The sequence below is a fragment of the Bubalus kerabau genome, chromosome 7 (assembly GCF_029407905.1).
Source record: "Bubalus kerabau isolate K-KA32 ecotype Philippines breed swamp buffalo chromosome 7, PCC_UOA_SB_1v2, whole genome shotgun sequence".
NCBI lineage: Eukaryota > Metazoa > Chordata > Mammalia > Artiodactyla > Bovidae > Bubalus > Bubalus kerabau.
In genome coordinates, this window is record NC_073630.1 from 70,712,015 (window position 1) to 70,725,611 (window position 13,597).

The following is a 13,597-nucleotide window of genomic DNA, read 5'->3' on the forward strand; positions in this document are numbered from 1 at the left end:
AGAAGAATGGAACTGGAGGAATCAACCTACCTGACTTCAGGCTCTACTACAAAGCCACAGTTATCAAGACAGTATGGTACTGGCACAAAGACAGAAATATAGATCAATGGAACAAAATAGAAAGCCCAGAGATAAATCCACGCACATATGGACACCTTATCTTTGACAAAGGAGGCAAGAATATACAATGGATTAAAGACAATCTCTTTAACAAGTGGTGCTGGGAAATCTGGTCAACCACTTGTAAAAGAATGAAACTAGAACACTTTCTAACACCATACACAAAAATAAACTCAAAATGGATTAAAGATCTCAACGTAAGACCAGAAACTATAAAACTCCTAGAGGAGAACATAGGCAAAACACTCTCTGACATACATCACAGCAGGATCCTCTATGACCCACCTCCCAGAATATTGGAAATAAAAACAAAAATAAACAAATGGGACCTAATTAAACTTAAAAGCTTCTGCACATCAAAGGAAACTATTAGCAAGGTGAAAAGACAGCCTTCAGAATGGGAGAAGATAATAGCAAATGAAGCAACTGACAAACAACTAATCTCGAGAATACACAAGCAACTCCTACAGCTCAACTCCAGAAAAATAAATGACCCAATCAAAAAATGGGCCAAAGAACTAAATAGACATTTCTCCAAAGAAGACATACAGATGGCTAACAAACACATGAAAAGATGCTCAACATCACTCATTATCAGAGAAATGCAAATCAAAACCACTATGAGGTACCATTTCACACCAGTCAGAATGGCTGCGATCCAAAAGTCTACAAGTAATAAATGCTGGAGAGGGTGTGGAGAAAAGGGAACCCTCTTACACTGTTGGTGGGAATGCAAACTAGTACAGCCACTATGGAGAACAGTGTGGAGATTCCTTAAAAAACTGGAAATAGAACTGCCTTATGATCTAGCAATCCCACTGCTGGGCATACACACTGAGGAAACCAGAAGGGAAAGAGACACGTGTACCCCAACGTTGATCGCAGCACTGTTCATAATAGCCAGGACATGGAAGCAACCTAGATGTCCATCAGCAGATGAATGGATAAGAAAGCTGTGGTACATATACACAATGGAGTATTACTCAGCCATTAAAAAGAATACATTTGAATCAGTTCTAATGAGGTGGATGAAACTGGAGCCTATTATACAGAGTGAAGTAAGCCAGAAAGAAAAACACCAATACAGTATACTAACGCATATATATGGAATTTAGAAAGATGGTAACAATAACCCTGTGTATGAGACAGCAAAAGAGACACTGATGTATAGAACAGTCTTATGGACTCTGTGGGAGAGGGAAAGGGTGGGAAGATTTGGGAGAATGGCATTGAAACATGTAAAATATCATGTATGAAACGAGTTGCCAGTCCGGGTTCGATGCACGATGCTGGATGCTTGGGTCTGGTGCACTAGGACGACCCAGGGGGATGGTGTAGGGAGGGAGGAGGGAGGAGGGTTCAGGGTGGGGAACACATGTATACCTGTGGCGGATTCGTTTTGATATTTGGCAAAACTAATACAATTATGTAAAATTTAAAAATAAAATTAAATTTTAAAAAAAAAGGGGGGGGGAATAAATAAATAAATTAAATGTCAAAAAAAAAAAAAGACTTTAGACTGCCTTTTCCAAAACATCACACATTATGCATAACCTCAGACCTGAGGAATTAAAGAAAAAATATTCTCAAGTTTGAGAACTGCATAGAAAAATCTTAAGGTTCTGGTGGAAAAAAAACTAAGGATCTGAGAGGTTTGCCCTTTTAAAATGATATTCAAAACCCAACATTGTACGTTACGAAGTTCAGATTCTCATCATTCCAAATTCTTATAAAAGCCACAGCTGCTAAGAAATTTGGTAAGAGAAAAACTATATTTAAATTCAATGATCTCTAGCTCATCTAGAAGTTTTGAAGAGGAAAGTCACTTGAATTCAAGAAAAACAGACTACTTATATTTCCTATACTTCCATGATAATTTCTTTCTTCTTCACTGAGTGACAAAAATTAAAAAATTAATAGGCCCCACATCGGTTTTTTGCAGTTTTGAGAAAACTAGGATGGTAACCTTAAGCTATTCTTCATAAGCGTAAGGCTGGAACAGTTTGTTTTAGATGTGGATGAATGGATAAAACTTTGAAACCAAGTCTTCAGCTGTTAGCAAGAAAAAGTTAAGAGCATTTTAAAGAGATTTTTTTAGGACTTTCATTTTAGTGAAATAAATTGAGATGAATAAATTTTGCAAAAATCAGTGTAGATCATATTCTAAAGCACCACATTTGCAGGACTCTTGCAATAACTGTATTTCTTCCCCCTATCACATACTCTACCCACTTCAACACTTTCTCCAGACAAGTGTCAAAGGGACTTTTTAACAGCCCCAACCAGATCAATTACTGCACTCCCCTACTCCAATATCCCCATGGTTGAGGTCATGGGTAAAGCGCTCCCCCATCAACGAAGGCTTCTCAGGCTGGGTTCACACCCTGTCTCAAAGAAACTGTCTCTTCCCACATAGGAGCTACCTCTGTGATAATTAATCAATTATGTGATCATTTTCTATGTGCCCCTCCCTCACTGAACTGGGAGCCCCATGGAGGAAGCTTGATTTAGGGCTGTGCCCAAGACCCATAGGTTATCGCTTTGCACTTAGCAAAAGTGAACGTTGCTCAGTCGTGTCCGACTCTTTGCAACCCCATGGACTATACAGTCCATGGAATTCTCCAGGCCAGGATATTGGAGTGGGCACCCTTCTCCAGAGGATCTCCCCAAACCAGGGATCGAACCCAGGTCACCCACATAGCAGGAGGATTTTTTACTGGCTGAGTCACCAGGGAAGCCTGCTTTGCACTTAACCGTCACTCAATAAATGCCTGTTCAAGGAATGAATGGTATCAGATTATACCTACAATTTTATGCTTGTTCAATGTTGCTCAACATGTCAATATAATTTTACTTAAAGTGTTGCATATGTAATATGCTTCTATATGATTTATAAATAATTTGTTAGGCACTGGTTCAAGCTCTGATAAAGCATCTCATGGCACAGGCTGACTCCTGCAGTCATGTGATGGCACCACAGCCCACTGCCAGTTCAAGCCCTAATAAGAAGAATGAAAGTAGCTCTCAGGCATAAGCAGAGGAGTCAAGTGAAACTTGGCATCATGTCACAAATCCAACAGTCTACCAACTTCATTTCTTCCTAGCTACTTTATTGGCAATTAAACTATACTATGGCAATGGCTTGCTTATAGGGTTATGGGGTTATGAAATATGAGATTACTAAAATGATGGCCATAATACACAGACTTCAGTTCTTATAGAGTTAAAATGAGATAAGAACAATTTTGGCCAATTTTTGAGTGTTGTTCATTCACACAGTCATGTCTGACTCTTTGCCACCCCATGGACTGCAGCACACCAGGCTTCCCTGTCCATCACCATCTCCCAGAGCTTGCTCAAACTCATGTCCATTGAGTCAGTGATGCCATCCAACTATCTCAGCCTCTGTCGTCCCCTTCTCCTCCTGCTGTCAATTTTTCCCAGCATCAGGGTCTTTTCTAATCTGTTGACTCTTTGCATCAGGTGACCAAAGTATTGGAGTTTCAGCTTCAGCATCAGTCCTTCCAATGAATATTCAGGATAGATTTCCTTTAGGATGGACTGGTTGGATGTCCTTGCAGTCCAAGGGACTCTCAAGAGTCTTCTCCAACACCACAGCTCAAAAGCATCATTCTTTGGCACTCATCCTTCTTTATGGTCCAACTCTCACATCTATACATGACTACTGGAAAAACCATAGCTTTGATTAAACAGAACTTTGTTGGCAAAGTAATGTCTCAGCTTTTTAATACGCTGTCTAGGTTTGTTCATAGCTTTTCTTCCAAGGAGCAAGCATCTTTTAATTTCATGGCTGTAGTTACCATCTGCAGTGATTTTGGAGCCCAAGAAAATAAACTCAGCCACTGTTTCCATTGTTTACCTATCTACTGGCCATGAAATGATGGGACCGGACGCCATGATCTTAGTTGTCTGAATGTTGAGCTTTAAGCCAACTTTTTCACTCTCCTCTTTTACTTTCATCAAGAGGCTCTTTAGTTCTTCACTTTCTGTCATAAGGGTGGTGTCGTTTGCATATTTGAGATTATTGATATTTCTCCCAGCAATCTTGATTCCAGTTTGTGCTTCATCCAGCCCAGCGTTTCTCATGATGTACTCTGCATATAAGTTAAATAAACAGGGTGACAGTATACAGCCTTGATGTACTCCTTTTCCTATTTGGAACCAGTCTGTTGTTCCATGTCCAGTTCTAACTGTTGCATCCTGACCTGCATACAGGTTTCTCAAGAGGCAGGTCAGGTGGTTTGGTATTCCCATCTCTTTCAGAATTTCCCACAGTTTATTGTGATCCACACAATCAAAGGCTTTGGCATAGTCAATGAAGCAGAAATAGATGTATTTTGGAACTCTCTTTCTTTTTCGATGATCCAGCGGATGTTGGCAATTTGATCTCTGGTTCCTCTGCCTTTTCTAAAACCAGCTTGAACATCTGGAAGTTCACAGTTTACGTACTGTTGAAGCCTGGCTGGGAGAATTTTGAGCATTACTTTACTAGTGTGTGAGATGAGTGCAATTGTGTGGTAGTTTGAGCATTCTTTGGCATTGCCTTTCTTTGGGATTGGAATGAAAACTGACCTTTTCCAGTCCAAACTAGAATAAATTAAACTGAACAAAACCTTTGTAGCTCCAACTTCAGTTTAAGGGTTGAGGAGAGAAACAATTTGCTGTTGCTCTTTTCCATAGCCTGCTGCAGAAATAATTATTCACAAAGTCTAACTCTCTTATCTTCAGAAATCTCTTTGCCATCTTGACTTTATGTATGCCAGAAGCCCAAACAGACAAAATTAGAGAGGCACAATGCATCTGTGTTTGTTAGCATAAGGCTTTTACTATCTTTTCCTAGTCAATAATCCTCTCACTATCATCTCTTCACCTTTTGAAGCCAAAGCTCCTGCTATTTGTACATGGCATTCCAGCATCTCTTAGAGACGCAGAAATAACTGCAAAACTTTGAAAGAGCACAAATTATAAACTCAAATCAAACAGAACATTCTTAAAAGCAAGCAGAATCTAGTGAGGTTTTTTAAAACAGAGATATAAGATGATTTTATTGCTCACTACAACAGTAAATATCTCAGTTATAAAACAGGGAATGTTTATCTGGGCAGAGATTACTTAATGTATCTACATGAAATCATCTGGTTCAGAACATATGAAAAGAATGCTTTTGAAGAGAGTGCCAGAAAACACCCACTTTCTAAAAGTTACCTACATAACAGCCAAAATAGTACTAAGAAATGGTTTCAAATTGGTCAGTTTCCTAATTTCATACTGCTACTGCTGCTGCTTCTACTGCTGCTAAGTCGCTTCAGTCGTGTCCAACTCTGTGCGACCCCACAGACGCCAGCCCACCAGGCTCCTCCATCCCTGGGATTCTCCAGGCGAGAACACTGGAGTGCGTTGCCATTTCCTTCTCCAATGCATGAAAGTGAAAAGTGAAAGTGAAGTCGCTCAGTCGTGCCCAACTCTTAGCGACCCCATGGACTGGAGCCTACCAGGCTCCTCCGTCCATGGGATTTTCCAGGCAAGAGTACTGGAGTGGGGTGCCATTGCCTTCTCAATTTCATACAGGTGATTTTTTTTTTAATTGTACCCCTAGGTATAAGCCCAAGAGAAATGAAAACATGTACACATAAAAACTTGTTTTATGTACATGAGGGTTCAGAGCAACATTATTCATAATAGTCAAAAGGTGAAAACAACTAATATGTCCATCAATTGATAGATTTTTTAAATGTGGTAAATCCATACAACAGAGTATTATTTGGCCATAAGGAATGAAATACTGATACATACAATAACATGGATGAACCCTGAAGATATTATGTGGGGTGAAATAAGCCAGTCACAAAAACCACACATGGTCATATGAAATGTCCAGAAAGGGGGGAACATATGGTAGATTAGTGGCTGTTTAGAGCTGGGGCAGAGGGGACACAGAAAGATGGAAGGGTGACAGATAGCTAAGAGAGAAGAAAGTTTCTTCTTGAGGCAATGAAAATGTTTAAAAATTGACTATGATGATGACTGAACTTACCTGTAAATATATTAAAAATTACTGAATTACACACTTTTTAATGGGTGAATTGTATGATATGTTATATTTCAATAAAGTTATAAAAATGTTTAAATGTAATAAATCAATAAATCCAAGTAAAGCACTGTTTTAATAGCACCCTGCCTCTGCTCAGAGGCCTCTAAGCATTGAAGCACTTAAAAACAGGTTTTAAACTTATATTAGCACTCCACCCTGAGAATGAAAGGAAGTATTCTTCGCAGTGTGTGAGCCGTTCCACACAGTGTTATGACAATGCTGCTGCTGCTAAGTCGCTTCAGTCGTGTCCAACTCTGTGCAACCCCATAGACGGAGCCCACCAGGCTCCCCCGTCCCTGGGATTCTCCAGGCAAGAACACTGGAGTGGGTTGCCATTTCCTTCTCCAATGCATGAAAGTGAAAAGTGAAAGTGAAGTCGCTCAGTCATGTCTGACTCCTCGCCACCCCATGGACTACAGCCCACCAGGCTCCTCCACCCATGGGATTTTTTTTCCAGGCAAGAATACTGGAGTGGGGTGCCATTGCCTTCTCTGGTTATGATAATGAGAGCATTCCAAATGACAGATGTATGACCAAGGGAGCATCTATCAGACAGATTCTCCCAGATGTAACAACTACAGACTCTGGACAAAATACAAAAAAGCAACTACTGGAAGGCACAGGAAAGAAAACAAAAGCAGGCCAAGGCTGGAGGGGAGGGAGTCCTGGCAGAAGAGAAGGGCAGAGGTCAGTTTCAGGGTTTGTCCTGCCTCTAGCCCAGAGCAGACCACAGCGGGCACAATGTGGGGCAAGGCGACTGAAACTCCAACAGAAAACCTGTGGTTTTCCTGCAGGTTTCCTCTTCTTACTTGTCACCCTGTGACCTCTGACCATCTCTGCCCTAGGTTTCTATGAAACCCAGCATCTCTGGGATCCTTTCCTTCTTGTCCAACAACTCGGGTATCTCTTGATCCTTCGTCTTTTCTCATCTCCCCTGAACACCAGCATCCTCCAAGGCTTTGTCCTCAGCTTTGAATCAGTGCACTTTCTCCTCAGTTCACCTACCCCTGCTACTTCCGCTGAGACTCCCACCTTCACAGATACAGGGAGGCTAGGCTCCCTTCTCAGCTTCCCTTCTTGATGGTTCCAGCTTCCAACCAGTAATGGTTGGAGTTAACCATTCCAACCAGCAGGATGAGAGTTAAATTCTAAAGTGTACAGAAGCCAAAAAATCACACAGACTCACAATTTTCCTTGAAATTTTCTTAGGAAGGAAGAAATTCTTACAGTCCTCCATTTCTTGGCCCAGCCTGCACTGTTGAATTTGTTCATGATAAACACATTTAAACTATGGTTCTACTGTATTTAGTTGTCCCATAAAAATCTCCAACTTAACATGTCCTAACTGAACCTCCAGCCTGACCTCCATCTACCTGCATCTCACTCCTCTGCTTTTTCTTGCCATGTTAACAGATGGCACCAAAGCCAACCTGGTTGCCCAAGCTAGAAATCCGAGAGTCAACCTTGACTCCTCTTTCTCCTTCATGTCAAAATCCTAAGCAGTTTGATTTCCATTGATTTTCGTGCACCAAATGCTTTAATTCAAGCTCTTGCTATCTTTTACTCAGATGATAGCCAGTCACCAAATTGATCTCCCTGCCTTCCTTTCTTTCTACCGTCAATTCCCTATAATGTATCCAGGTCTTTTGTCTTTTACAAATGCAAAAGCAATCAGATTTCTCCTTACCCAGAAAGATCCTCCAGTAGTAAACCACCATCCAGAGCAGCAGAAACCCCTCTTACAAATCATACTAATGTTAATTTTAACTTCATTTTTCTTTAATAATGGCATCACTCACCAACAAAGGAGAGCAGGATCACCAGCAAGACAATGAGAGCACAGATACATGGAATCAGGACCAGCAAGAGGAAACGAAGAATATTCACAGTCGTCAGCTTCCGAGAGCAGCCATCACCCATGTTATCATCATCAGCTCCCAAGACCTAAAGTAGAAGATGAAAATCAAACATGGTTTTAATATTGCAAAGCAATTCAATACACCCCATGACATTTTAGAGGACAGCTGTCTATTTAGAGCAGTAGCATGCCTAAATTTTCCTCCGTGTACTACATAGCATGAAATGAGTTTAGTCACCAAATCCCACTAATAAATAAACAAATAACTGTACAAACCATATTCAGGACAGAGCAAACCATCTATTTCTGAAATGTTTTTCAGGAGTATATGGACTTATAACCATATTCCATCTTAAATTTGTTTAAACTTATCTGCTAATTTGGTATTATTCCACAGAAGAACTCACCTTGACCTAGAGCTCTAAGCAAACTGCCTAATGCAGTGATTAAATACTGGTGAGTAGTGTGGACAGGGCATCATCCAGATTTCATTCTTGTTTGTCTCCTTAGTCTTAGGAAATTCATGTATGTTACATCCACTGTTCCCACAGCCAAAGCTGTTTTCAAGGATGCAGCCTTGAGCGAGCAATGTGCTGCTGAGACCATCCAGGTGGTACACATGACTGAATCCCATTATATGATTCTGGCAGGTGTGGAGGTCTAATGACCTTGTAGTCACCCAAGACAAACCTTGCAATTAAGTTACCTTGGTTATTAAAACTGCCACCTAGCAATCTGGAATGATCTACCTCTTTCTTCAATCTCTCATCCTCCATATATGGGGGCCAATTTCAGATTTCACTCAACGTGAATTAACAGAATGACACAATATAATATCTTTATAACACACTGATTATAACAGTGATGGGTGGTATCCTTTGAGGCTTGGACATAACATTTATCTGTAAAAAAAAAAAAAAAAAAAAAAAACCAGTGTGGAACTACAGCTCAGAGACCATAGTAGAACTGACTTTTTTGCTTCATTTACTCAAGAAGTGGTTACTGATACATCTACTAATTATAATAAGCACAGTGATGAATTTAACAATAATCTAAGACCAACTGTTCCTCCAAAGTTCACAGTCTTGTAGAAGAAGTAAGATATGGACATAAATAACTACATTTGAGATAGCAAATGATCAGCACTGTGAGGCTTACAGGAATTGAAAAGACAGGAAAACAATTTCTTGCTAGAAGATCACTTAAGACAGTGTAGAGAACTAGCACTTGAACTAGCCATGATTCTCAGAAAAGTATCACTGAAAAGTCCTGTTGTAATTTAAAAGAGTGATAAAATACACCCAGAGAGGTAAGGAGTTATGAATTTTCTTTGGCTTCCACAACAATGGAAAAGATTTCTTTGTTAAGGAGGTCACAAGAGCAGTGTAGGAGTGATCTTCTTGGGTGGCAAATGTACAGTGGCCTCAGTGCTATCTGAAATCCTATGGCCAAATACATCCCATTTAGTATTCATAAGTGAAGAATCAGTAGGGAAAGTGCCAGTGGCTCATTTTATTATCTTATATAAGTATATCAACAAGTGCTTGATCTCCAGAAACCATATTCATGATTAGTGCAAATGCTTTTTCCAGTGACTAGGAAATGGATTCCTTTTATGGAGGGGAGAAGAGGAAGAAATACTTAGAAGAAATTTAGAACTAAGAAATACTTAGAGGAAACCTCAGCCCTTTCCTCAGGTGTTTAACTTTTCTCTAGCATTCATAGCCACTTAAGACTATTACTGTAAATGCTGCCTTAGTCAGAGGCCCTTTGAAAAGTGAAAGTGTTAGTCACTCAGTCTTGTCTGACTCTTTGTGATCTCTTGGACTGTAGCTCACCAGGCTCCTCTGTCCATGGGATTTTCCAGGCAAGAATACTGGAGTGGGTTGCCATTTCCTTCTCTAGGGCATCTTCCCAGCCCAAGGATCAAGCCCAGATCTCCTGCACTGCAGGCAGATTCTTTACCATCTGAGCCACTGGGGAAGCCCTTGAGGTTCCTCTGAATATAATGCAACTTTCAGACTTTACTGTTGGGAGAATGAGGCCAGATGAGCTAAACCACTAAGACAATTCCTAAGTTTTATTTATGTGGACTCAACAACCCTCTCTGCAGAAGGTACCCTCTTCGAGAATCTACCCTCCACATACTTGAAACTGCAAGCCAAGCATTCCAACACTGCAAGCATGGAACAGTGCAACTGGTTGACCTGCACATATTTCAAATATGTAGTTCTTATGTTTTACTAATCTTGTTGGTAAAGATTCATTTCTTTTGTCTTAAAGACTACATTTATTTTAAAAGGTATCATGCTGGTTTACATATGCTGAATATAATCTACCTAACTAGAATATCTCGTCTGGTTCCATTGGGATATCTTCTCATCCATCTCTTTTACATTTTTAATTCTATTACGCTTGCCTCCTGGCATACTGATTAAACTATTTTCACAACAGCCATTCTGTCTCTTTTTTAAAGCATATAGTTTGCTTCTAATGTGTAAGTTTCATGTGTATAGCACAGTGACTCAGTTAATTGTGTGTGTATATACACACATACATATTCTTTTTCAGATTCTTTTCCCTTATCATTATTACTAAATATTGAATATAGATCCCTGTATTATCTATAAAATAGATAACCAACAAGGACCTAGCTGTCGGTTATCTATTTCATATAAAGTAGTTTGGCTATGTTAATCCCAAACTCCTAATTTATCCCTACCCACCCCCTTCCCTTTTGGTAACCATAAGCTTGTTTTCTATGTCTGTGAGTTTATTTCTGTTTTGTAAATAAGTTCATTTGTATTTTTTTAGCTTCCACTTAGGAGCAATATCATATGATATTTGTCTTTGGCTTACTTATCATACTTGATATGATAATTTCTAGGTCCATATGTTTGCTGCATGTGGCATTATTTCATTCTTTATGTCTGAGTAATATTCCATTGTGTGTGCATGTTGAGAAATAGATATCACATCTTTATCCATTCATCACAATAGCCATTCTCTGACACTTGCAGGACTTTGTCCATTGAATCGCTCTTCTGCCACTCTATCAACTCTCTCCTTTCTTCATTTCCCTACATACCTTCTTTAAAATCTTTGATCGTTATTTCAATGATACTCTTGCTAATGCCCTGAACCACTTTGCCCCCACTGGATTTTCTTCTCCCTCATCTTATAAAGGTCAACATGAGATGAATTCAACAATCTTCTCTACATATCTACACCTGGACAACTGAATGTGTGGCTATAAAAAGTTACTCAACAGGACTGATTGCTAGTTTAAAGTCTTCTCTATTCTCCTCAAACTATCTTTCCCTACTCTTCTGCCTTCTGCCCTCACTTTCAGAAAAGGATCCATCCCAATTCCCACCGAATGGAGAAAATAAAAACCATCAAATGGGAATTGCCTCAACACTGCCTGTTTTTACCATAAAGTTTTATTAGCAGACAGCCCTGTTCATGCATGTGTACTCTGTTACAGCTGCTTTCCTGCAACAGCACTGAGTGGTTGCAACAGACCCATGTGGCCCACAAGGCCAAAAATATTTACTATCAGGCCCTTTACAGGCAAAGTTTGCCAACTCCTGATACAGAGTATCACTGTATCCCTGCATCTATGGCTATTTTAATTATTATAAATCTTAATATGTTAGCCAAATCAAAGTATAAATTCTTTTAAGAAAATCACATTATCTCTTACTAGGGCCCTTAGTAAAACCCGATATAATTGTACTGGTGGCAAACTGGCAATAAAAAAAGAAACTGCATAATTATTGCTGTAATACATGGTTATTTCATAAAAACGTTCAAAGATAATCTTCAAAAAAAATTATCCAGACTTTTAATGCATTACACTTGAAGAAGAAAGAAAGCACAAAGTTTCAGGGATGTTCAAACTTAAATAGGACTGCAACATGCATTATAAACTCGAAGGACCAACAGATACTCTGAAGATTATAAAGGAGAAAGTACAAATTTATTCCTGCTTCCGCAAAAACAGACAAAAATAATAGCATACAATGTACTTAATGTGCTTAGTCACTCAGTCATGTCCGACTCTTTGCTACCCTTTGGACTGTAGCCCACCAGGCTCCTTGTCCCTGGGATTTTTCAGGCAAGAATACTGGCGTGGTTTACCATTTCCTTCTCCAGGGGATCTTCCTGACCCAGGATCGAACCCACATATCCTGTGTCTCCTGCATTGCAGGCAGATTCTTTTCCCATCGAGCCACTGGAGAAGCCTCAAATAATAGCATAAATAATACTAACTCAGCTGTATCTCTCTATATGTAAGCAAATATTGCCCTTTCTCATTAGTGTATGACCAGCATCCAGAACACAGTCAGGAATAGATTAATACCTGTTGAATAAATAACTGAACTCAACCACCTAAACAAAAACTCTCTATACATAACTATGTAAAGAATCCTTTTTTTAAAAAATGATATATGCCTCATAAGGTCTATTCTTAAATCATCCAAAAACACTTTAGGGGAGAGAATATGTTTGATAAAATAATAAAAAATATTTCCTTTCAGGGAAAATATACTAAAATGTATAACATCAGTTTTTACTAGGACTATTTATTAGTACTACTCCATACTCAAATTCCCTATCATGAACTTTGAAGTCAGTTAGAAAATGTTGTTTTAAAAAGTAAATTGTCATGGATTTTATTATAGAAAAATATTTTTCAACACCACCTATATTAAGAACATAAAAAGAAGTAGCCTTGTAACTCTGTCAACCCCACACATCAGTGATCCCCAGACATTCTAGGTTCATGGTAGCATCAGTGTCTAGGTACTATTTTCAGTGGACCTAGGCCAAAAGAAGTGCATAATGGTTCCATTTATTAAGTAGCTTCATCCAACAATTTTGTAAGTACTTATATCCTAAAAATTTGGTAAACTTTTGAAAAACTACTACACATAAGTTAAAATTTTTAAATATTTTCATGCCATTCTTAACCACAATTACTTACCATTATGGAATGTACACATCTGTTGAGCACTGCTCAACACCTTAACCTCAGAATCAGATTGAAAACCACTTCCAAACATTGCCTGTTCCAAGTAGATTCTTGCCTGGTATAACTGTCTACACAGCAACCACCAATAACCCAGATTTATGAAGATAAAATGACCTCAAAAGGAATAGAGCACAATCCCACATTGAAAGTGTGAACTATGTCAAGCTAGTATTTCATTTGGTAACCAACAAATGTCAAGTATCACCACATTTCCCTCAAAAATTGAAAATTACCAGCAGCCTCTGTGAATCACTGCAGTGTCATGGGGTACTCCAGCACACAGTTTCAAAATCATGGTTCAAGACCATTTCTCCACATCAATCTACATAAATCCCAATCCTTAAAGAAGTAACTCAAACTCCATCTCATTCAGGAAGCCCTCCTTGACTACCCAGACAGAAGCAATCTCTCTCTGCCTCATCTGAGTTTCTGGTAGAGAAAGAGACTAATTGACTCCCAGCATCTATTC

The 13,597-nt window shown here is 39.2% G+C and overlaps 1 protein-coding gene across 4 annotated transcripts in view; it reads right to left on the reverse strand.

The window, feature by feature from the left end:
• CORIN (corin, serine peptidase) overlaps window positions 1–13,597 on the reverse strand; it is a 268,724-nt gene that overhangs the window by 227,572 nt on the left and 27,555 nt on the right. For 3 of the 4 annotated variants that reach the window (XM_055588487.1, XM_055588485.1, XM_055588484.1), the window contains exon 2: window positions 8,032–8,176. In XM_055588487.1, coding sequence (XP_055444462.1) covers window positions 8,032–8,176 — 145 coding nt within the window. Of the gene's footprint in view, window positions 1–8,031; window positions 8,177–8,796; window positions 8,946–13,597 lie in introns of those variants that run through there. The other variant, XM_055588486.1, reaches the window with a different exon arrangement.